This window comes from Armigeres subalbatus, chromosome 1 (genome assembly GCF_024139115.2).
Source record: "Armigeres subalbatus isolate Guangzhou_Male chromosome 1, GZ_Asu_2, whole genome shotgun sequence".
In the NCBI taxonomy this organism is placed as follows: domain Eukaryota; kingdom Metazoa; phylum Arthropoda; class Insecta; order Diptera; family Culicidae; genus Armigeres; species Armigeres subalbatus.
The window spans coordinates 32,992,397-33,017,456 of record NC_085139.1 but is presented as its reverse complement, the minus strand read 5'-3'; the positions used below and the strand labels follow the sequence as shown (position 1 = coordinate 33,017,456).

At 44.4% G+C, this 25,060-nt stretch overlaps 3 protein-coding genes across 3 annotated transcripts in view; 2 read left to right on the top strand and 1 right to left on the bottom strand.

Annotated features, from left to right (window-relative positions):
• LOC134223610 (kelch-like ECH-associated protein 1B) overlaps positions 1–3,161 on the top strand; it is a 112,776-nt gene extending 109,615 nt beyond the window's left edge. Inside the window, exon 5 of the mRNA XM_062702804.1 lies at positions 1,292–3,161. Coding sequence (XP_062558788.1) covers positions 1,292–2,600 — 1,309 coding nt within the window. The 3' untranslated portion in view covers positions 2,601–3,161. The remainder of the gene's footprint in view (positions 1–1,291) is intronic.
• An 11,087-nt stretch (positions 3,162–14,248) lies between these two features.
• Positions 14,249–14,940, top strand: LOC134206083 (uncharacterized). Its single transcript, XM_062681779.1, has 2 exons — positions 14,249–14,381; positions 14,501–14,940. Exons 1-2 carry the CDS (start codon positions 14,249–14,251, stop codon positions 14,938–14,940), a joined length of 573 nt encoding a protein of 190 aa, XP_062537763.1.
• Positions 14,941–16,671: 1,731 nt separating this feature from the next.
• LOC134208251 (small ribosomal subunit protein uS11m) lies at positions 16,672–17,659 on the bottom strand. Its single transcript, XM_062684280.1, has 4 exons — positions 17,338–17,659; positions 17,046–17,277; positions 16,908–16,973; positions 16,672–16,838 (listed from the first exon to the last, which is right to left on the bottom strand). Exons 1-4 carry the CDS (start codon positions 17,517–17,519, stop codon positions 16,731–16,733), a joined length of 588 nt encoding a protein of 195 aa, XP_062540264.1. The 5' UTR covers positions 17,520–17,659; the 3' UTR covers positions 16,672–16,730.
• Between the last annotated feature and the right edge of the window lie 7,401 nt (positions 17,660–25,060).

Below are 25,060 nucleotides of genomic sequence, written 5' to 3'. Positions count from 1 at the left end.
ATACAATAGACTTATAAGTTATTAATACAACGAGCTTTATCATATGATATTGACTGTTTCCTTGGTAACAAAACGCGTCGACCACTTTTTAGGCACCTTCAAAAACGTCGCCAACAACTATATTATTAAACTGTGTTAGCAGGACATAAAATCATTTTAATCTGCATGAAAAACAGAGCCATTTTTATGGCCATTTTTCCTGGCGACGATTTTGGCGTCAATTTGCTTTGCGACGATTTCAAATCGTAGCGGCCGATAAGGTGGAAAATTGATAATATAGTGTATCTTGATGGCAAAGTTCACACATCTAATTATCATATTTACAATAATGTATATGTCTTTTGGGAACATAATATAAAAAATGCGTAAAAGAAAAAAGAAAAATGCTTGAAAGGGAAACGCAATGAATAAAACGGCCATATAAGGAAGAGGAAATTGAGAGTTGATAGAAAAGAATGGCAAAATACAAAAAAAAATTAAAAAGATAAGCTAAGCTTATCTGCGAAACGGAGCACCGCGAAATTGTAAACCGCGAAATTACGTTTACCGCGAAACGGAAAACCGCCAAATTGTATGAACCGCGAAACAGATTACCGCCAAATGATACAGACCGCGAAATGCTACGCCGCGAAGTAGTTTACCGCGGAATGTTTTACCGCGAAATGTCGGACAACCCCTATTGAAATCTTTGAAAAAAAAGTCGTGGGTAGGAAAGGGTTAAAGGCTGCTTGAATATTTTTCAAAAGCTATGGGGGACGATGCTGTTCGTCCATTGCTAGTGAACAGTTAATTTTTAAATATACCTAGTTCAAATATTTGGTCTGACTTGCTTTGATATAGCTCGGCCGAAGGTTTACTCGAACATATCTTCCATTTCGTTCAAGAATCGTCATGGTGGTAGTGCTAATGTCACTGCCACTGCGAACTGCCATAACCCGAACGGTTCTAACCCGAATTTAAAGTTTTCATTGTTTGTTCAGTTTGTTAAGAACTAACTTGAAGAATACCGACAAACGACACAGAAAACGCACTAGCACCTAAAATCATCATCGGATGCGTTGCGGATTTCTACCTGTTTGTTTCTAAATTCTGGACATTCGTGGACATTATTGTAGATGTAGTGTAGAGGAATAGCAATATTTTTCTCAACATGGTCATGATCCAGACATGACTTCCGATAATAATATACATTCGTTTCCTTAAATTGTTTTCGGCTGGTTCGCCAAATTTGCATTCCAAGATTGCCTCAAGATGTTATTAAGCAGATTTCTGCTTTTTCATTTCTCAACAGCTACGACCCGGAAGTGGACAGATGGACCACCGTTCAGCCGATGCACGCGAAACGCCTGGGCGTGGGTGTCGCCGTTGTCAACCGTCTCCTGTACGCCATCGGAGGATTCGACGGGCAGGAAAGGCTTCCCACCGTAGAATGCTATCACCCGGAAAACAACGAATGGACGATGGTACCACCGATGAAGTATGGCCGCTCGGGTGCCGGAGTAGCTGCCATCCATCAGCACATCTACGTGGTGGGAGGATTCGACGGAACGCGACAACTGGACTCTGTAGAACGGTACGATACGGAACTGCAGACGTGGGAGCTAGTTGCACCCATCAAGATCGCCAGAAGTGCCTTATCATTGACGGTTCTGGACGGGAAGCTGTACGCCATGGGCGGATACGACGGACACAATTTCCTAGGCATCGTTGATGTCTACGATCCTGTGAGTAATACTTGGCAGGAAGGAACGCCCCTTACTTCTGGAAGAAGTGGACATGCGTCAGCGGTCATCTACGCATCGTCCTGCATTACCAACTACCTGGAAAATCTCAACATCACTGGGGACACGAGAGGTCGCAAAGGGGATAAGGGCAACGACGGAGATTGCGGCTTCCCTTCGGGTGGCGGTGTCGAGCGTATGGAATGTGAAGCTTCGTCTTCTAGAGGACCCCCGGCGGGAAGAGACGGCCAATATCGCACTCACAGTTATGACCTAAAAGTCGAAGAGAATGGTGACGATGAATATAACGATAGCGAACTTATGAAATCACTTTGTAGCAATGTACCTTGCAACTGTTCGAATATAGCAATCAAAAAATTCAAAACAGATTCAGACGCAAAATGGCAAAACGGCATGAACGATTTGACAATGGAATCAGATCCGATCGATTGTGGTGGAAATGAAGAAGAAGCTATGAAAAACTTGACTTTGGCGGATTACACGATACCCTCTGCAGTTCCCGTACCTTCAGAAAGAAATGGCCCCGACATTCCGTCAGCATGCAGCAACGACAATAATAACTCAGAACCAGTAAGTCCCGATAAGAAGCAGTGTCCACTGTACAAAGGAAAGGTGAAACGAAAAGCATGCAACGGTTCATTCAAAGACAACTGCGCACTGCTTCGGCTCAAAAAACAGATCACATGCCTGGTGTCGTCCATTGTGTCCTCTCCAGTCGCACCCCCGGTCAATCCATGCCTTACGACGGGGGACGAATGTTCGTATCCTCAGAGCACATCTCCGGATAGTCCTCTGCTGCCAGATAGTGACCCAACGGACCAACCACCTGGAGATTCAAGTTTCCACTCGATGCCTTGATAACTACTGGCGTTTGCGGGAGACAACTCCGATTTGTCTTCCTCTGATCGATTCCAAAAAAAAACTATCGACAAGAAAAATAACTGCATTCCTTGCCTCCTGAATTTTTATTATATTAGGTAGTAAATTATTCTCCATTGTCGAATTAGCATATAGAACAGTTACGTATGAATTTATGCGGAAGGACGGCAGCATTCATACTATGTATGAATGCACTATTAGAATTTAGTGGCGACTTTCATCTCACTTTTTCCTATGTGCACTCGTCAGAAGAAATATATTTTAAGACGGCGATTACGGTCCTGGTATAAATCTTTATTTTTCCAGCAAGTTTACGGATTTTATCGGTTAGTTTTGTGGCACAAGAAGAAAGACTATAAGGTTATAAATTTTGCAATTATCTGATTACTAAAGAACAGCCAAAACCATTGAGCATCCCTTTGAATCCACTATTTAGGGACTAAATGAGCGGAAAGTGTCATAACTTCATATGTGTATAATTTTCATAATGTAATAGTTTTATAATATGACGATCGAAATACAAATATTGTGTACCAAAAATTCTGAATTCTTGTTTTTTTCTTAAATGAGAAGATTTTATATATTGTGCAAAGTATAGGATTTGACAAAGGCTCCTCACCTGGCTTGAGTTAAATTAAAAACTTTAGCACAAGGTAGGACTTAGGAAATTACTTTGCGAATGAGTAGCAAAAATCTTAGCTTTGCTGGATTATCGTTGATGTCACTCCGTGTTTGGCAACAATCAGCCAAATAGCACATTGCAAATCCTCTGTATTTACACATTCTTTGTCTTCTTTATTAAAGAGGCTTTCAGCTCTTGGCTGGTTCACCTCTGGAAAAAGAGAGGGAAAAAAAGGAGGGGCCAGAAGGGCTCAACCTTCGCTGTCTGTCACTGTCATTTTCAGCTAGTCCGTGGTTTCGTGCCTTGTCAATATCTTTTAATCCGCGGTGGGTCCATGTGAGGTGTTTATCTTTTTCCGTGCCATTGTCCTATTTAGTTTGCTTTGTTCGGTGTACAATTGAAGTAATTTTGTTGTTTCCAGTGTATATCGATGTCCTTTTTTCGTTAGCGTGGGCCGTGTGTGTGATCCGGGTTTCTTGTTAGATGTCTGCATCTTTCAAGAAGCGGATGGTTGCTGTCTCGTATGCCGGGTCGTTGGATAGTGCATCCCTTATACTACCAATTGGGTACCGCGACCTAGGGGCCTCATAGAGGGGGCACTCACACAGTACATGCTCGCTGCTGTTCCTTACTTGACAGGTGTCACACATCCGGTGGAACGGACCCTGGCCGGAGAAGTCATTGCTCAGCCTGGAGTGGCCCGTCCGAAGCCGGGACAATTCGCGTTGTTCTCTCCAGTTCGCTCGATCCTCCCATGTTCTGGTCTCTCCCTTAATTTTCCGCAGGAACAAGGAGCGGTTTCCTCACCACTCTGTTTCCCATGAATCTTTCACTGTCCTCCTTATTTCGTCTCTCGCGTGAGGTAGGCGCTGCTTCTTCCCAGGTTTGCCAGCTTATCCGCCCCCTCGTTTCCGCGGATTCCGGCGTGGCCGGGTACCCATAGAGAGGTGATGTTGCTGTCAGCAGCTTGCACGAGCTCCTGTGTGGCTTGGATCCACGGGTGTTTTGTTCTGGGTGTTTCCAGAGCCAACAGGGCGCTCGCTGAATCTGAAACAATCAAAGTGGATGCCGCATTTGTATCAGATGCTGCCTTGGATAAGGCCGCTGCTTCGGCTGAGTAGACCGTACACTGATCGGGAAGTCTCAGGTGTATCTGAAGATCTGAACCGAAGGCACCGATCCCCACCGAACCAATAGCCTTAGATCCGTCAGAGTACCGAATTTCCGCGTCTTGGTATTTGTTTCGGATCCTTTCACTGAAGACTGCTTTGGCTCGAGTTTGGTTGATATCCTTCCGCATCTGCGCCGTGATTGCTCAGTCGATGGTTGGGACTTTGGCCTTCCAGCTTCCCGATTCTACTCGGTTTAACCTCAGCCACCGGGAGAAGCTTAGATTTGGCCACTGCGTTTAGGGCAAGGTTTGCTTGGGTTTGCAGGAAGCAAGCTTACCCATTTCCCCATGTACGTTCCAGGAATCCAACTGCTCTCAACTGGTAATACTCCAGTTTCCGCGCAGGCTGCAGGGGCTCGAGTTGATGGGAGAAGCCCAGAGATTGTCCGGATGGCCGCGTTATAGGTCGGGGAGAGTTTTTGCACCATTTCGTCGAAGGCCCTGCTCGTGATCTCCGATCCATACATTAGGCGGCTATTGATAATAGCGTCCGCCACACGCCTCCGTATGTCTCGGTCACTCCTGGTTCGTTTATTGGTGATTGCCCGTAGTAAATTAATCCGAGTCCTACATGCCTCCCTAATCCTCTCGAAGTGAGGTCGGAATGTTAGGTACCGGTCGAGTGTCACTCCGAGAACTTTTAAGGTCTTCTTAGTAGGGATCGGGTTACCTGCGATTTTGATGGGTTCACGCGGTGGTGTATGCCTCAAGTCACAGATGTGAAGCCTGGCACACTTACCTGCTGCAATGTCGAAACCTACATCTTGGGCCCAACTGGCGACTGCTGTCACTGCTGCTTGTAGTTTCCTCCTAATGCTCCTGGGGTGCTTACCGGTGACGATCAGGAGAATATCATCAGCATATACTAGAATAAACACCCCTTTTGGAAGCACCAAGAAGACGCCGTTCATCGCCACGAGGAACAACGTAACTGCAATTACCGATCCTTGCGGGAATCCGGTTTCTTCCTGCACCACTTTGGACTTGTGGTTTCCCACCAGTACCTGGTTCGTTCGTCCATCTAGGAAATTCCGCAGAAAAGCCAGCATATTTCCAGAAATGCCCCATTTCTTGAGTTTCTCCAGGATCCCCGTAGTCCACGCCCGATTGTAGGCTTTCGCCAGATCAAGGGATGCAAGCTCAACATACTCGCCATCCTTCAAGCAGTCGTCCAAGATCTGGCCAAGGGAAGCCAGGTGCGTCCCAGTGCCAAGGAAAGGCCGGAAAGCATGCTGACTGAAGTCCAGTCGTTTGTGTTGTACAAGGTGGTCCATTAGTCTGCGGTTCACCATCCTCTCCATCACCTTTGCCACACAACTGGTCAAAGCGATTGGACGGTAGTTGCCGACTTCGTTGACGGAACCGGTGCCTTTATGGGCCAAACACAATTGATACGTTTGCGTGCGTTTTGACAGTCCCATGGGAAAACTGTCAAAACGCACGCAAACGTATCAATTGTGTTTGGCCCATTAGGGATGGGGATCACGTAACTGTGTTTCCAGCCTTCAGGAAGTGTTGCCTGCAGCCACTCTTTGTTCATCCCTTGCAGGAGTGCTGCTTTCCCGCTGGGGGGAGCCTTTCAAGCATTGCGTAACCCAGCTCATCTGGTCCTGTTGATTTCCCTTTCGCGTTCTGTAGGGCGAATTCCAGCTCCTCCATGGAGAAGGGACGGTTGAAAACCTTCGTCGGGTCGTTAAGCACTACGAAATTCACGATTACCTGTACTGGTGCAGGGTGCCGGCTCAAGAAGCGAGCGGGATAGCGCCCGAAGGATGAGATATCTTGAAAGTGGTCAGCTAGGGCGTCGGCAATGATGGCTTGCTCCCTACAGATAACGCCGTTTATTTTTAGAGCCATACCCTTTTCCCTGGATGCAGTTTATTCTCCTCCAGAGCTTGGAGGACGAGAGGTCGGGATTCAGCTCGTCCAGAAATTCTGTCCAGTCACTGGCCTTAGCCTCCAGGATGGTTGTGCGGCATGTGTTGCGAGCTGCTCGATAGGATTCTAGAATGTGTGTCCTATCCGGGTGACCTTCTGGCATTTTCCTTTTGACCCTTTTGTTGGCTCTCAGCGCCTTCCAACGAGCTTTTACCACTTGCCTGGTTTTTTCACTTCACCAGTACAGGGCTCAACGACCCGCATTGGGAGATGTCTTCGGGATTGTATCCGACGCAGCGTTTTGTATCCTTATGGAGAGGTCCTCGATCGAGATGGATGGCTGGCGGTCAAGTTCCTTCTCAAGTTCTATCTGGAATTCCGGCTAGTTGGCTTCGGCGAAGCACCAACGGGGGCGCCTGGTAGTTTGTGGTGTCTGTTTACGTCACCAAGGACTAACATTGGCTGGGGATTTGATCCAGCACTTCCGTTTCAATCCGGTTTCGGAAGTTGTCCGACTTTCCATTGGGTAAGTACCATGATACTACCGAAAGCGGAAATGGCCATGATATTCGGACGGCGATGACCGAAATGTCCGATTTAATGCTGATTGGCTGAGCTGGAAGTTCCGCGGCAATTCCAATGGCAGCGGCCTGGAAAATGTTCGCTCCGGTGATGGTGTGCCATCGGAACTTGGTGTTATTCATGGCGGATGGTGTGGCCCTATGCGTCTCTTGAAGAGCGAGTACCGCTGGCTGATATTTCTGTACCAGAATTTCCAGATACCAGAATTTCCAGAAGCCGTTCACGTTCCACTGGATTGCGAAAGTTGATTGGGTGCGAGACGTCGCACCGTTGGCAGACCCCGACAGAGCTCCACCGAGCGCAGGTCCTGGTGGAGTACCCACTACTGGCAGAGGTGAAGGAGCTGCGGGAAAAATGTTGAGTGTATGCCCCTGTAGCCCCCCGACAGGTGCGCTACTGGGTTTGCAGGGTACAGCTGCCAAGGGGTACTGGGGTTACTGGATCTCTAGTACAAGCCTTGGAGTTGCCAGGCTTGATCACTGCTGTTGGTCCGTAGCGAGTTTTGTGTAGGAGATCGTAGACGTTCGCATCCGTTGCCTCTTCGTGTGAAAGAGGGGCAAAGCGAGACGCTGAGGTCGCCGGTGTCAAAAGATTGCGACAGTTTCGGTATGGATTCCTCCTCAGGTGCGGTCTGGGAATGTTGTGGGTAGTCCCTTCGGAGCTCGGGGTAGAGGGATTCATGTCGGGATCCGAGCAAGGCGGAGCTTCCCTCGTGACAGGTAACAGCGTGTCACCTGCAAAAGACGATGCCCGTACGGAGCTATTATGGGTAGTTAGCTTTCCGTTATTGATGTCAGAAGTAACAAAGAATGGTGCTACGTTGTTGGGCGTGCGGCGATTCGATGGTTGGTCTTGCGAAAACCCATGCTTGATCCTAGCGGCGTCCTTCGGGGGATTGAGCGTCCCGAGCTTCAACCAGTGCTGGGCCGATCTTGCAAATCCTTTTTTTTTGAAGCTCATCGGGGGATAGGGAGTGAAATCCTCTATGCGTCCCGCTTCCAACTTGCCCCCAGCGCCAAGAGGTGTTCCTTGTCGAAGTCGACCCGGCCGTTCCAGTTGGGCAAATACGTCTGGTCGGCCGGCGCCTCGGCTACCTGCGGCACTTTCTTCGTCAGGGTTTGACATGGGGGTTAGACATCTGGGTGTAGAGGTAGCTTGCTCAGTCATTTCCTGTACCATTGGCGTGGTTAACTTCTCTGGAGGGGTGAAGAGGAGAGTAAAATGGGTTCACTTGCTTGAACCAGTGGCGTAGCCAGAAAATTGGTCTGGGGGGGGTTTTCGGAACATTTTTTTTTTCGAAAAAAAAAATTTCTTCTGAAAATTTTGTCTCTGGGGGGGGTTTTATGCCCAAAACCACCCCCCTGGCTACGCCACTGGCTTGAACCACTTAGATTTTTAGGGCGACTGAGCAGCGATTGGTTCGAATCTAAACGGTGAGATCCATCGACTCCGCGGAGCTATTGGCTTTCGCCTTTCGCTTAGCGTTTGGGGAGCCGGTGGAGTCGTGGCTGGTGGTGGATTTGGTAGTCGATCGTGTACGTTTCGATTGATGAGAGGAAGTGGACGTAGTGTCTTCGTCAGAATAAATTTCGCATTTTGAAGTTTTCTTCTTTTGAGACTTCGCTTTTTTCTTCTTTCCTTTTGCTGGTGCGGTGGCTTCGTTCGTTTCGGACATGTGTTTTTCGAACCATTTTTCTATGCTCTCTACGGTTGTAGGCGCGTTACCTTGTCTGGACTGCGGCGTTTCGGGGATGGTGAATTGTGAGATGAGAGCGCGATTGCTGTCATCAGACATAGTAGCAGCGGTGGCAATGGAGTCAGCCTGATTAATCAGCTTCCTGATCGTCTCATCCTTCCTCACAATCAGTTCATCCCGTTTTTCAAGGTCAGTCTGCAGTTTCTTCACTGTGGTTAAAAGTTCAGCAATCTGCCTAACCAACTCCTCGATTGTTCCGTGCTCCTTTACTTTGTCCATTCGGTCGCCGACGCTTTTGTGGTGAAGTGCCTTCTCCATTTCCGCAATCCTTTTGTCCTTGGCCTTGGAATCGGCAAGGATTTCGATTTCGATTTAGGTGTCCTTGTTGTTGGCGACTACATTGGCGTACGCATTTGGATTCCGGTTGGTGGCTCCTACTCGAATTTCGTGTTCCCGGCGGGCTTGTGGGTACGAGATGCCGAGATCCACACGGAGATGTTGGATAGCAACCTCCTTTTCGTATACCGGGCACTTACGGCTTGATACTGCGTGTTCATCGGTCTTGCACAATTTACAGTAGGTGGGGTTTGTGCAGGACGGTCGTTCGGAACGTTGTACCTGTGCGACAGTTGCAGGGGAAGAGGCCTGGTCGGTAAATGGGGTTTGTTCTGGGACCAATTCACGGTCCTCTTGGTGCACTTGACTGCATTTTCCGCACACTCTGGATGGATGTGTGCATCTCTTGCCGGTGTGACCGTACTCCCAGCATCGGAAGCACAGCATCGGGGACGGATAATAGTTGCGGGTTCTGCATCTTGTGTAGCCAAAGTCGATATGTGGGGGAATGACTGTTCCAGCGATCGTAAGGATAATCGTAGCCGTGTTTTCGAAATTACCGCCAGGCATGCGACGTTGGATGCGCCGAACCTCCATAATGCCTTGAGGCGCCAGCTGCTTCTGGAGATAATCGTCCTTTAAGCCGACGGAATCGAAGTTTGTCACAACGCATTGCCTTTTATTTAGTTGGGGGTGTCCGGAAACATGGATGGCTGTACCATCGTGCAACTTCTGCATCGTGCATAACTTTTCGTACTGTGCCTTGCTGCGAATTTTCAGGACGTAGCTCATGCCACGATTCTCCTTGAAGGCTCCGTCGATGGGGGTTCCCAGGTATTTTTCGACGGAAAACCTTAACAAGAAGGGGTCTTGTGGCATTGGGCCATTGGTTGCCTCCACCCTGAGGTACTGCAGGGGGCCTGCGGTACCATCGGGGCCATAAACGCCGGTAGGCGTGGTCCAGTGAAATCTCCGTTGATCTAGTTGCTGCTACCACCGGGATCCCCAGGGTCACCCGGGCGGATGTGTTGGCCGCTCGCCAGCGCCATGCTGGCAGAACGGGACGGATATCGTTCACAAGAGTATTCGCACCTAATGCACGTATGTCTTTACGTCGGTATTTCCGTTGGTGTCCACAAAATTTTGTTCCACACTGTGCTCAGACACTTGCGGGACACACTGTAGTACGCCTTATGCGTCAGTTGACTACTTGACGTTTTTTCGTATTTTCGAAAACTTTTCACCACTTTTTTTTTAGAAAGTTTCCTTCTGGCACACCGCAACCCACACTGCCAAGAGAGTGAACGAAATAACGTCTGCCCTTCTATTGTTATGTATAGCTTTTTATGTGCGGTGCGGTATAGCTTTTTATGTTGCGGTCTAGGCAATTTTTGGATTGGAAACTGTCTCGACTTCCCTGGGCATAAAAGTATCATCGTGTTAGCCCCATGATATACGAATGCAAAAATGGTAACTTGGCTTAGAAACCTCGCAGTTAATAACTGTGGAAGTGCCTAATGAACACTAAGCTGCGGGGCGGCTCTGTCCCAGTGTGGGGATGTAATGCCGATAAGAAGAAGAAGACTTGGTCGCTAATTGAGAGCACCTCTCAGCTGGGAAACTCGGATATCTGATCGTTTGTGATATCCTCCGACAGATCAGTCAGCTCCATCCTCGAGTGTGATACGTAGTAAGTAGACTTTATCATCAACCTCAGTTTCGTGCTTGTTGTCCTGCTCAGCAATGATTTTTTGGGCTAGTTCCAGGTTGATGACCTTCACAAATGCACAAACGAATGCTCTACTTGGCTGAAGTCGGACAATTCGCTCGCGTTGTAGCCCTAATGTGGATCAAACAAAATCATGAAACTCTTCGAAGGAGGGCTTCTTCGGCACTCGCATTACCAATGCGAAACGTGTTTTCGCGTCTAATGCTCATCGCAACACTATTCGCAACGAGAGAAAACATGCGACATCCTGCAAAACGTGACTGTACTGCTTGGAAGATAAGCGCAAACTAGATTCAACACACCCATCCAACAACTGCCTAATATTTTTTTTTCTCCAGAAAGTTCATTTCTCCTAATTAGGTGTTTCTTGCCATCCGACTGCAAAAGCAATCGGTCTATCATTTTGTGTTTGAGTCGATAATGAATTTCCATCAATAGTTGATGAGGCATCTATTTGAAAAGTTTGTGAAGTCAACAGCTAAAGAAATTAACTTTTCTGGTAAAAAATTGAAAACAAAAATTCGAGAAAGTGTTGTTTTTAAGGTTGGCCTAACATTTGGTTTACTTGGAACGAAAATCAGGCCTATCTTTTAAACCGATGAACACGTGTACCGCTTTTTGAGTTTTTGTTTTCGATTTTTAAATAGTTAGGAAGCTTCGAAAGAATATGGGTTCTTTGAGAAAGTTAACCTTATATAAGTCAAAGAATAAACCAATTGACTGAACCAAAACTTCCCGAACTGGAGTTTTCGAATGGAGACGTTGTTGGAGGAGCGGCAACTGATCGATTGCATCCGGAAGGAAGCGGATACGGTTGCAGAGAAGGCGCAGAAGGAGACGAAACTGGCGGAGCGGAAACTTGTGGAAGCACGTTGCAAGTCGTTGCTGGTGGAGAAGATCGCAGATTCGCAGCTGGAGTACGTCAAGGGTAAGACCACTCCGAAGGCGATCTGGGCAACGTTGCAGAATGTGTTCGCGAAGAAGGGAATTTCCGGTCAGTTTTACCTACTGCAGCAACTGGCCGTGATGAAGTACAGCGAAGCGGAACCGATGGAAGAGCATCTGCTGCGGTTTGAGCGGATCATCCGGGAGCTTGCCTCAGCGGACATCGTGATGCACGAGCGGCTGGTGGTGTTCAATTTGCTGCAAACCATGCCGAAATCGTTTCAACAGCTGGTGACGGTTCTTGAAACCCTACCGGCAGAACAGTGCACACTCGACTTCGTGAAGGCCAGGCTGCTGAGCGAGAACGTGAAGCGGCGGAACAATTGCGACATGGAGAGCACGTTGGGTGGTGATTCGGCGTTCTTCGGCGAGCGGTCCAACATCAAGTGTTTTTCCTGCGGAAAAGTGGGCCACAAGAAGTTAAACTGCCCCATGAAGAAGGACAAGGACCAACGAAAATCGTCTGGTAAGCCGAAGAAAAAGGAAAGGGCCAACGTTGCTGGTTCCGAAGTGGCATTCGTGACGGAGTCGGATGATCGCCATGAAGCGTGAAGGTAAAAGTTTGAGCCTGTTCCGATGGATTCTCGATTCGGGCGCAACCGAGCATATGGTGCAGACAGCGGATTGCCTTCGGAACGTGGTGAAGCTGGACCAACCGGTCCCAACCGTGGTCGCATCTGGAAAGGTTGTGTATGGTTGTCACTCTGGAACCGTCAAGATGGTGTCGATGGTTGGAGGACGGCGAATCAACAGCGTGGTGAACGACGTACTATACGTGCCGGAACTGCAGTACAATCTGTTTTCCGTTCGGCGCATCGGCAAGCTTGGGATGCGTGTGACGTTTGGAAACGATGCAGTGGAAATCGAGCATGGCAGCGAGGTGGTTGCCACTGGTAAGTTGTCCGGCAAGTTGTACGTGCTGAACGCAATCGTGGAGCGTGGACCGGTCGACGAAGCGCTGGTCACCCTTTCGGCAAACGAGTACGAGCTATGGCATCAAAGATTCGGCCACATAGGGAAGAGTGGTCTGAAGACTTTGGTGCGCGACGAAATGGTCAACGGCATGGCACTGAAGAAGGAAGCGTTCCGGGAGAACGAAGTGTGTGAACCTTGCGTGCTCGGAAAGCATCCAAGACAGCCCTTCGGAGATGTTCCGCTTCCGAGATCCAACAAACCGTTGGAGCTGGTGCACAGCGACGTGTGCGGTTACCTAACACCGACAGCCTGGAATGGAAAAAGGTATTTTGTTACATTCACGGACGACTTTACTCATTTTAGCGCCGTATACATCCTTGCGGCGAAAGATGAGGTCCTGGATGCTTTCAAGCAGTACGCAAACATGGCCGAGGGACATTTTGACCGAAAAATTCGTCGCCTCCGGTGCGACAACGGCGGAGAATATGTCAGCAAGGAGTTCCAGTAGTACTACAGAGACCGTGGAATGCTGGTGGACTACACCGTTCCATACACGCCCCAAAAGAACGGCGTGAGCGAGCGCCTAAATAGGACAATCCTGGACAAAACGAGAGCGATGGTGGAAGATTCCGGCCTGCCAAAGAAGCTTTGGTGTGAGGCGGTTCAAGCGGCGGTGTACATCGTCAATCGGAATCCGACGGTGGCGTTGAACAAGAAGACGCCATACGAGATGTGGTACGGGCACAAGCCAGACGTGTCCAAACTCCGCATCTGGGGAAGCAAGGCCTACAGTTTCGTTCCCAAGGAGAAGCGATCCAAGCTGGATGCTCGTAGCCAGGTATGTTACTTCGTGGGCTACGGGGTAAACGGATATCGGCTGTGGGATAGCCGGAAGCAGAAGGTGTACCTTGCACGTGACGTTGTGGTACATGAATCAAGATATGCATCGGCCCACGCTGAGCCAGTGAAGAACGATGATGTCGAAGCGCAACCGATTTGGATTCGACCGGAACCACGGGCGGTGGTCCCGGATGAGCCAGTAGCTGAAATCGAACCGGACGATGATGAGGCGGTTGATCTACCGATCGACAACCAGGACGACGACGAAAATGATGGATTCGTATCGCTGGAAGATGAAGATGATGAAGAAGAAGAGGTTAGTACAAGAAGAAGCGCACCTGTACGGAGACCGCCGGCCAAATTGAGCAACTACTCTTGCGTGGCGTACGCGTTGAATGCTGAAAATTATGTGCAGAACCTACCGGATACTGTTGAAGAAATGAAGTCAAGAGAGGACTGGCCTCGGTGGCGTGAAGCCATCGAAAACGAGCTGACATCGCTAGCGGATAACAACACCTGGGAGCTAGTGGATCTACCGGAAGGACGAAAACCGGTGGACTGCAAATGGGTGTTCAAGCTCAAGATGAAGCCGGATGGCACGGTCGACAAGTACAAAGCGAGACTGGTAGCCAAAGGATTCACGCAGCGGTATGGATATGACTACACGGAAACCTACGCTCCGGTAGTGAAAATGTCGACGGTTCCCATGGTGCTCGGATTAGCAAACCAGGAGAATGTGCTGATTCACCAGATGGACGTCAGGACGGCGTTCCTAAATGGAAATCTCTCGGAAGAAATCTTCATGCGCCAACCTCGAGGATTTGAGGAGGGGAATTGAATCTGCAAGCTGAACAAATCCATCTATGGTTTGAAGCAAGCATCGAAGGCGTGGAATGACCGATTTCACGAGTTTATGTCCAGAATTGGTTTTCGTGGCGAAAAGGCGTTTCTGCTGCTATACGTGGACGATATCCTTGTCGTGTCTCGCTGCTTTGGCGTGATTAGTGCAATCAAGAAGCTGCTGAAGACGGAGTTCTCGATGCAAGGTATGGGTGAAGCGAAGATGTTCCTGGGCTTGAAAATCAACCGAGACGTGCTGCTGGGACGAATGACGTTGAGCCAGGAACAATACACTAGGTCGATTCTGCGGCGTTTCGGGATGCAGCAGTGCAAGCCCGTGTCAACGCCCATGGAAGCGGGCCTGCAACTACGGACCACTGGGTGCACGCAAAAAGGATTTTGCAGTATCTGCAGGGGACAGCCGATCACGGACTGGTGTACGAACGGTTAACAGTATCGGACCATCAGGTGATTGGTTTTGCGGATGCAAACTGGGCGACTGACGTCAACGACAGGGGTTCGGTTTCCGGACTGTACAAGCTGTACGGAGCTACAGTTAGTTGGAGCACTAGGAAGCAGAGCACCGTATCCTTGTCGTCGACCGAAGCGAAGTGTTCCGCTCTAGCAGATGCAGCGTGTGAGGCCATTTGGATCCAAAAGGTCTTAGGTGAGTTAGGAGTGCAAGAAGGGCGATCGCACTATTGTACGAGGACAAGCAATCAACCATCGCGATTATGGAGTCGGCTGGACCTTCGAAGCGACTGAAGCACACCGACGTCAAGCTGCATTCTGTGCGTGAGTGTGTAGCCATGAAGAAGCTTGAAGTTCGCTACATTTCAACGAGTGAGCAGCAAGCAGATTTGTTGACGAAAGGATTGCCCGTGATGCCGTTCCGGAAGCACTGTTCGAGCATTGGAGTTTTTCCACGATCAGTTTGAGGAGGGGTGTCAAGAACGAGCAAACCAATCGTAGTAGGGGAAAGTGCGGTAAGATGGCAAGACAGCCAACGTTAATTATGCCTTAATTGAGCATTATATTCACATTATTATTACAAGGGATGGTTCACAATAATGTAAAAGGGCTATACAACTGAAAAATGCACTTTGACAACCTCACTTGTTCTTGTAATATTGATTTGAAGATGGTTTAGTTGAAATTCGAATTTTCTTATAATTTTCTAGTTACATAATTTAACAATTGAAGCCTAAATTACTCATTTTTCAGGACAAATTGATATTTACCGAAGCTTTTATATAACTATAGCATATATACAATAATAATTTGAGGAGATTCACAGTAATTAGGTTCGATAGGATATAAATCTTTGGATACACGTCGGCTTGGGGCGGTATTGCCAACTGTATAGGAACAAGGTCATCTCCAGGATTAAGAGTCGCCTAACACTTAAATGCATTTAAAAAATGATCAAAATAGTTTCTGCGTGAATCAGAGATGATTTAAAACAAAGGATATGGTTTTAACAGTAGAAATTAGTTTTAGGCAATTCTGATATTGTCGTAGTGCCAGTTGTCAAGAAATCAACATGAAATACGACATTTTTAAACGAAGCATCATTTGAACATAATCCATAGAAGTGCAAGAAATGTGTCCCCTATTCTAAATAAATTTAGCACACTTTTGATATAGTTTTTGGTCCAGGCTCGTCTTGCCCCGAGGGGGTGGTCATATTGCCCCATATGGTAAATATAGGCATCATAAAAACAGCCTTTTTAAAACCAGTTTATAAGATACTGAAACTTAATCAGTGTTTATTGATACTTATGTCAAAGACGGGTCATCATAAAGGTGTTTCATGGAGAAATCAGCAGAATTTGAAGCAATGTCACTATTTTACAAGGGTTACCGCCTAGTATGGCCATCTTGCCCCACTTTCCCCTAGCTGTAGTTAATAATTAGATCGTAGTAGACATGAGCTTTGACTAGAATAAATAAAATCAGTTTGAATTATACCGTCACCAGAAGCAGTAGTCTTTTCATTACCTACTCTGCTATTCACAGTACCAATGAAACGAGATAAAATTGATCAGTTATGCTTCCAAAAACTTTGCAGTTATCAATTTGCTTTCTACAAAATTGTTTCAAACTGGCGGAATCAACTTACTTATGCACTTTAATCGCACTTAACATAGGTCTAAAATAGCGTTGTAATTATAGAATGGAGTTAATGAAAAAACTGAACATGGCAAAGAAATAATGTAATGGAAAAAAAATGAAATCGTGATTATAAATGTGCGAAAGCGGAGACGAGCCAGACTAGGGCTGAAAGTCTCCTTAACAGTGAACCCCCTCCCCCTTCCACCCCGAGACACAAAATTTTAGGAGAATTTTTTTTTCGTGCCATCCCAAATTAAAAAAACGTTCAGAAAACCCCCAGACCATTTTTCTGGCAACGCCACTGCTCCTTAATAAAGATACAGAAATAAAAATTGCGAGAGCTTTCGATATGCTTTAGAACCTAGAAAAAACATATTTCCGTCTATGAACATTGAAATGCTGGTTGATTTTCATAACATTTGCAAAAGCAAATACCTTCTTTATAGTTTCCGTTGTTTCCGAGGTCGCGGTGGATTCCACGACACACGCGTCGTATCCGTTATCGACACAATATTCATACCAGCCATTTCCAATCCTTTGATTGCCGACTGAAACAGAAAAAAAAAGAAAATATATCACACATCCTTCCCCGATCCTTATACCTTATTGGATCGTACCATCCGCCCCGGACCAAGCCCTCGAACTGTCACCCGCACGTTCTTGAAACCACGTTCAATCGCTCTCTGTAAAAGTAACAAAATTTAGCAACATTATCGATTGATAAGGCGCCGCAAGTTCAGATATTCAGCCCTCACCGTACTGATGCTGATGGCCGTGGCTTGTGCCGCGATGTTCGTCCCCTTGCGGGTATTCTTGAACCCCTCGATGCCGCAGGACCGTATGAACTGGGGCACCCCCTTGGCATCGCATATCGTGATGATGGTGTTGTTCGGCGACACTCGGATATTGCAGATCGGAATCTCGTTGAAAGGAATGCCATTGAACAGGGTCGTCGGTGTGTTGGCATCCGGGAAGATCTTATCTTTTCTGTTAGATGATCATATGTTGGAACACATTTGAACTTCAGGTATGTTTAATTACACTTACTTGTTAATCAGTGCATCGATATCGATAACTCGTTCACCGACCGTGCCATCGTCTTTGCTGGGCACGGAAGCGAGCATGGCTTTGCGATCTTCAACCTTGAGCAAAGTTGCACTTTGGTGGATAGCTCGTTTGGGAATCACACGTAGCACGTTGGCTAACATTTCGAAGGGTCGCAGGAACATTTGTACCAATCAACAATGGAAACTTATTCACAAAATAATTATTATAAAAATTTACTCGCAAATTCTGGTGCAGAAATTGCGGAATGTTTACGCAATGATCAAAACACAACTCACACCGAACCAAAAGATCGGATGTCAAAAAGGTACAGTAGCTGTTCGATTTTTAGCACCTCTTCTTTTTGGCTGCATACGCATTTCAATTTTCGCGTGATTTTTGAAAACGTCGTAAGTCCAAATGAGAGACTCTTTCATTACGCTCTCTTTTGCTAATATCTAGGCTAGTTTAGAATTTGTTACAATATTTTCACCTCAGCACACTAGACAAAGCAATTTTCTTCAGATCGGTGCTGGAAAATCCAATGTAAATGTTAGAATGACTTTGTAATAATCGAAAAAGAAAGTAAACAAAGAGAGCCTCTCTTTTGGACTTACGACGTTTTCAAAAATTACGCGAGAATTACAGTCCCCCCGCTTAGGGCCGATGTCCACGTAGGGGTTTTTCAAGCTGCGTTGACGCAGCGTTACTCGGCGTTGAATCTGGCTGGGAATGCACACGACAAGCGGTAATTTGCCGCAAAACTTCTACCGTCAAACCTATCTGTCACACCAAATGTCATCCGACTGCCAGCTGATTGTCAGTCCGTCATTTTCCTTTCTCTTCCAATATGAATCGAGTTACCAATCCACATAAAGACACCAACGTGCAATATTTAAAGTATTACAAATATAAAAGTTTGATTTTGATTTGTATGAAGCTCATCGCCCCCGAACAAGAATCAATGGGTAGTGCTATTGAAAACATGTCATGAGTTTGACCATACCTATATGATGGCAGACTAGAGAAAGTAACTTAGTATTATTCTAAAATAAAATGTTCCAGTGATGATATTTAGTAGAGGGTAGAAAGATTAATCACTGTCGATTTAGAAGTCACCCATTACTTCTTAAATGAAAAGTTTAAACTTTCGAAATTAATTGTAGACCTATTCAATTGAAATTGGGCCACACAATCCGATTGTTCAAAAACACGTTTTTAATACAGAGAGGCAGAAATTTGGCATTGCTTTACTTAATCCCAATATATTTTCTACATTCATAATTAATAAATATTGTTACGATTTCATAATGTTATTTATTCTTTATTTCCAACTAAAATTTATTACATCATAGGGCGAGATTAATCTTGAATTATAGTGGATCCAGGCATTTAATTGTTCTTGTCTTGAATCGATCATCTTTTGCGTTTGGGGTACGATTTTTTATTAGTGCGATTTATCGGCTAAATAGGGACGAATCATTTTGTTCCGGAATAAAAAGTCATTAAACATTTTGGTCAGATACTCCAGCCGCTCCTACAAATTAAGTACTCAATATAAATTTTCACTCCACTGCAACACCGATCGCGTTTCCCACAACACTAGAAGAGTCGCACTGATCCCGGAGTCTTACTGTGGCTCGCCACCATCTCATCATCTGGTCTCGTTTATTTTTTGCAATTGGGTTGTTTAGGGGTATATATGTTTTTACATATTCTGAATCTGCATAAAAAACTGAGCCTAACCCCAATTTTTCAGAATTTTTGGAGCCCCGGAACTATTTTTAATTTGCATTTTAAATTTATATGGGACTAAAAATTTGTTCTTATGCTGCATGGGCTAACTGTCATTCTATGAATGTTAGTGTCATTCTATCGATTAAAATGGCTTATTGTTTGCTGTATAGAAATGTAAATAAGAGGTTTACAAACAAAATAAAAATATGTTGGAGATCAGGAAAGCATGTTCTTTATGTTAAACTGCCAAAAATTCGATATTTTTCTGAGCTAAACAACCCAATTGCAATCCACATTATTTGACGACATCCTTCCGTTCATATTCCTAAAAACATGTATTGTCAGATTTCCTGGATATGATACACTGCGCGGCGTTTGTAATGTTCCCAAATGGGTACTTGCACAAAACTTCACGCGGCGAATGACTATCGAAAGGTACGGCCGCGCCAAACGATACACCGCAATGCTATTCACCCATAAGAATCAAGTAAACGGGGTGCAGAAAGCGCGGCGGTACCTTTCATGAAGGGTTCGCCGCGTGCAATTTTGAGAAAATCAGGCAATAGGGTTTCTTACCCCATTCCCGGCCTAACATGCGTACGACTGCATTATTCAATTGATATTTATGACAGGAAGCAACTTTTCCTGAATTTTGTGGGCTGTATAATATTGCATCGGGGTTCACTTCTGCTTAAAAAATAGCTATTCGTGCTAAATATCGTTCAAAAAAGCTTTTATTTGATTTAAATTAACGAGGTGCAGCACTAATTTCAGTCATAGCGATTTCCATTCCGGCATATCATAAAACCAGTTCCCGGCCTAAGCAAAATTTCACTCAATCTCTCAACATTATTCTCTCATTCTCTCTCGGGACGGTGGAAAATGCGACGTAAACAAAAATATGCACGTTCCACGACAACAAGATGCCAGATGGTATCATTCATAATCATTTTTATTTGGTTGAGAAGATATATTTACTCATCCAATTTTTTTCCAAATACTTAAAAACAATATTTTTTTCACCTTTTGAAATCGAGAGAATTATAAATAACATGATAGCGTCAACGTATTAGACAGTTTTCCTATTAACGATGAAGGATCATTTTCATTCTCCTGGCCTTTTGGCAGCACGGTGCGGCTAGAAGTTTTTGGGCCGAGGTGATTTTTTGTTCGGTTTTAGAATATATTTTTAAATGCATTCTAATTATGTTTATATAAGTTCTAGTGATACGTTCTAGTGATTAGATTGAAGTGCATGTGTTAAGCATTATGGTGTGGTTATTAAAAGCTTGAAGCAATGATTGTAACGAGCACTAGGACGATTTTCAGGTAGGTGTTTATTCGATGATACCGTTTTGTAAAAGTGAAAAGAATCACTCCGGCTCAGTGGTGTGGCATCGGAGAGCGAGATTCTGAAATCTACATTTTTATTTTCTACAATTGGATCAATTAGGAGTAAAACAAGTAATTGAAAAATATTGAGTATTGTGAAAAATAAATGGGAGACTTTTTAAAAATTATCAGTCATAAACCTACGGCTTTCAAACAGTATAAATAATTAGTTTTCTGTGCAGTGAGCCGGGAACCGGGTCCATAGGCCCAAGTAGTGATTTACCCTACATCTATCAGCAATAGAAAATTAGAAAAGCTACGATCTAGGAACCTCGGTAACAAACTTACATTTAGTATTTTTTCTCATTACGGAACTGGTATCGCCTTGCAACATCTAATACCAATGACTATAGGCGAATTTGAGTAAAGCTTATCGATCATTTCGACATCTGGTGGTCGTCACAAGAACCACGAAAAAAGTGTCGTCGGCCAAAAAAGTGCATTGGCAGCATACGGAGGGAGTACGATTTTCGGGTTTTCTCGTTAATCCAACAATTTATGAAAGCTGAAATAGTCGCAAATTGGAAGAAAATTTTGTTTTCTTTGGGATGAGCTTCCATCCGGTGGGTGCTTGCATATGATTTTTCCGATTAAAAAGCACATCTCTTGCAGTGCCTCCACCACACTATCTTGGTTATGAATTCCCGGATTTTCAATTCGCGGCTTATTTTGGTGGGATTCGTCTTCAACAGCTGCTTAAATACTACAAGAAGCCATTGCCAGTGGAAAACATGAGACAATATACCAAAGAATGAAGTAAATTTTATGGAAAAAAATTGATTTTGAATGTAAATAATCGCTTCTGTCAACTTTTCTCCCAAACTCTCGCAGCGCACTCTACCACTGGATCCTTCTCGAATTCGCCTATACACTAAATACATTATTCAAATTTCTTTTAAAAGTAGAAAAACTTCTTTCACTCCTTTGATTTCGAGGTAGATCATTCCAAATTTGTATGGCTCGTAAACGATAAGATTGTTTTAAAATATTTGAAAGGCATCTAGGAACGATGAGTAATGAACTTCTTGAAGAGCGCGCATGTCTGAAGAAATTTCGAAGGTAAATTGGAGGGTCGTTTATAATTTTGAATGTTTGGATACAGATTCTAAGCTTTAAGCTCTTTAAGCTCTCAAGATTAAAGTTTTCCCGGCTAAGTTATTAGCATTTCTCTGAAGTGGGGTTTAGGCAAATTTCGTTTCTTTTACCTTTGAAAAGAAGTAAATTCACCCCTACAACACTTCAGTGAAATGCTAATATATCTTTGTCTAATAAACTCTAATCTTCTCGCGGTTTTCAGCACAACATTTTGTATTAAATTCTACAAGAACTGAATGAGTATCATGATTCTTGATCGTAAATCCGTCCAACTGCAAATCACTATTTTTGGATGTTTCTGCATACATTTTTTCAAATAAACTTCAAACGAGTTTAGCACCACCCAAACGTTGACCGATATTTGGCTGAAATTTTGTCCAGAGTATTAGGGCATCAAATAGAACCGAATAAGAGGGCGGCCCATCAACAAACTTGAAAAAGTGTTTTTTGAGCCACCCTATTACCGGTATAACATTTCTGCATAACAGTTCCTTCTCCGGCAGTGGATTTCTCTCAACTCCCTTTTGCCCTTTTTTCCTCTTCCTTGCTCTGCAGTTCTTCGGAAGGAACCGCACCATCAGCATCAGCATCTTTTGCGCAGCCGGATGTTTCCTCCGGTAGACCACCTTTCCGATATCGTTGAAGGTTATGTCGGCCGATTTTCTTCAGATGACCGGGTCGCAAAAAGCATTATCTTTAGCCGGCATTCGGTGTGCCTTTGTGTCAATTGAATACTCCGGATTATTGTATTTTTCAACCTATACGAATTTTGCGAAAATCAGAATAATTCTCTTCGTCCATAGCAGACAGAACTGTTTACTATCTTTTCTTCAAATTTCTGGCATGACAGTTCGTCATGGGTTGCCAGTCACATTATTATTGTTATCACTGTTGCCAAAATTATGGAATATGAAAATCTGTTTGATTGTTTTTTAAATTTTGTTCTGATTGCTTTCACTGTGAAAATCACAATTTTACACTGGGAAAAAAACATTCAGATTAATGATTTTGCATTTAATTCAAATAATTTAGCACTCAAAAATACCAAATTTGGCTCACCTTTAAAATAAAAGTAGAAAAATGTTGAAAACACAACTTTTTTTCGTTCTGTGTAGCGACTTTGTTTTGATACGGTGAGTGCAAAATGAGTTACCTAAGAGCATCATTATCGGTCGCGAGCATTTTAATCACCCGCGCACCGCTTTCATTTTAGTTTCGTCACTCGTTTCCGTATCGGTCACTACACTGATAAAAAATATATGGTAGAACAAAACACGCAGTTCTGCTTAAGTTTACTATGCAATAAAATTGTAAACTCAACCTCAATATTTTTATGAGTTACCACAATATTGTCCACGTTACTATGTGGATTGTCATTACTGTATAATGCTGAATTCATGGTAGATTCAACAGCAACTTTACCACTGCGTGTACAAGTGTCAAAATTTTTCACGCCGTCATAGTCATCATCTGTTATAGCGTGACAAAGAGAACGCAATATTATAACTATAACATATTTCAAATATTTTTCATTTATTTCGAATTAATTATTTATATCAAGAATATTATCATTTTGGTAAGTACATTTAACCACAGATAACAGATATTGAGGCTGGCATCCGATACGTGTGTAAACATCCGCAATCATTAATTCAAATGTATTTTAAATTGGGACCGCGTTTGGCAATCGATTGGAGATGGCGCAATGATCATTGTTAGTGAAAACGCAGCCCGAATGCAGTTGTCAAATACACGTTGTCGACGGTTGTTAATCCGCTGCGTTCGTTTGTACTGCCGCAATCAGTTGAGTAGATGGCAGTAGTGGGCCAACGTATATCAATTCAAAAGTTTACACAGGATTATCAATAAAATTTGTTCTAGCCTAAATATCTGTTATCTGTGATTTAACTTTATAAAAGTGAAATAAATGATCAAATATTCCATTATTCCAGAAGACCAATCGAAACCAGTTTCTGCATGGTATTCCAGCTCCGTTCGGCTAAAAGTTTCATTTTCAATCAGTTTTTTTTCTATCACTGCGATAACTAAATTTGAACGGCAGCAGCGGTATCACAATCTAATAGCACTCTGCTGGAAATAAGTGAACAAATCTTTTTTATCCATCATGGGAAAATTAAACTTTTCTCTCCAAAACCAATGCAACAGGATTTCATCCGCGCAGAATTCAACGGAATATGAACCCACCAAAAACTTCTGGCGTTATCGTTCCTTTGCTGTACTTTCTGGTCTTAGAAAGTTTGATTCTTCCTTGTCGATGAGAATGTTGAATTCGGGTAGTACGCAAAGTCTCGTCAAAATACTCGCTAATCGAATAAACCGTGCTAGAGCTGCAGCCGTTGAAATTTAAGAACATTTAAATGTCTGTTTATTTTGTAAGCTAAAAGGTGAAAGGCTGTTATAGAAATTGATCGAAAATAAATTGATTGCTTCTCCATAAATGCGTTCTGTTTTATTTTTTATTTTTGATGTCATATTGAAAGCTGCAGATAAAATACTATGAAATCATAATAGCATGGTCCTAAGGAACCGAGCTACATGGTAAAATTTACTATGTTTGAAACACTCGTATGCATAGTAGCAACGACAAGAAAATGGTTAAATTTCATATAAAGTGATCGTTCGCTAATTGGGGCACGACCTCACCCCAACTAGCGAATGCCGTTCGCTAATTGGGGCGTTTTGACAAGCGTCAATGTTGTTTACTTTTTGCGTTGAACGAAGGAAAATTTTACGCGCCAGAATATATCGATCCCGCCAAACACGGAAACAAAACGTCAATGCGTGTTTGACATCACATTCTGACGTTTGACTGCTTTTTAATTGGGTTTCGCCCCAATTAGCGAACCCCCAACTAAAAAGCGCCCCAACTAGAAAAACCCCAATTAGCGAACGTTCACTGTATCTGTGTGATCAAGAAAGCATAGTAAAATTGACCGCAGTTTGTAGTAATGTCAAGAACGTTTTGCGTTCTACCAAAATCAAGTGGTAAAATGTTTTCAATTTGACCTTTGATATGGTAGGCATTACTATGCCGTTTCTTTCAGTGTATTTTCAGCTCTCAATTTGGTTGCTCTATTCCGTACCGGTGACGTTTGACAGTTGACAGTTCATCAAATAGCAGCGCTCTTATCGCGCTACCAAATTTGGTCACCTGTCAGTCGCGCTACTGTTATAGCAGCGCGTTTAGTAGCGACCGGTAAAGTGTCAAGTAAAATCTAATCTTGCTCTAAAATATTCCATTAAAATATGGCCGATTTCACCAATTTGAAGAGTTATGTGTAGATTGTGATTTGCCCGCTTCTTTTTCTCACACTCACTCTCATTTCGGGTTGATCGATTTTTGTTACTGAAATTTACCCGGGGCAAGCCAGAGTAAACGCGACGTGCGATGCGACGCGACGCGACAGTGCAATTTGACAGCCTGATGATAATGATTTATTCTTTTACGTGAGTCGCGTCGCGTCGCATCGCACGTCGCGTT

Coding starts and splice junctions, on each gene's coding strand:
- LOC134208251 (XM_062684280.1), bottom strand. CDS start 17,519: ATGTTCCTGCGACCCTTCGAAATGTTAGCCAACGTGCTACGTGTGATT. Junction 17,278..17,337: donor ATCGATGCACTGATTAACAA/GTAAGTGTAATT, acceptor ATCATCTAACAG/AAAAGATAAGATCTTCCCGG. Junction 16,974..17,045: donor CGGCCATCAGCATCAGTACG/GTGAGGGCTGAA, acceptor TTACTTTTACAG/AGAGCGATTGAACGTGGTTT.
- LOC134206083 (XM_062681779.1), top strand. CDS start 14,249: ATGTCCAGAATTGGTTTTCGTGGCGAAAAGGCGTTTCTGCTGCTATAC. Junction 14,382..14,500: donor GACGGAGTTCTCGATGCAAG/GTATGGGTGAAG, acceptor TTCGGGATGCAG/CAGTGCAAGCCCGTGTCAAC.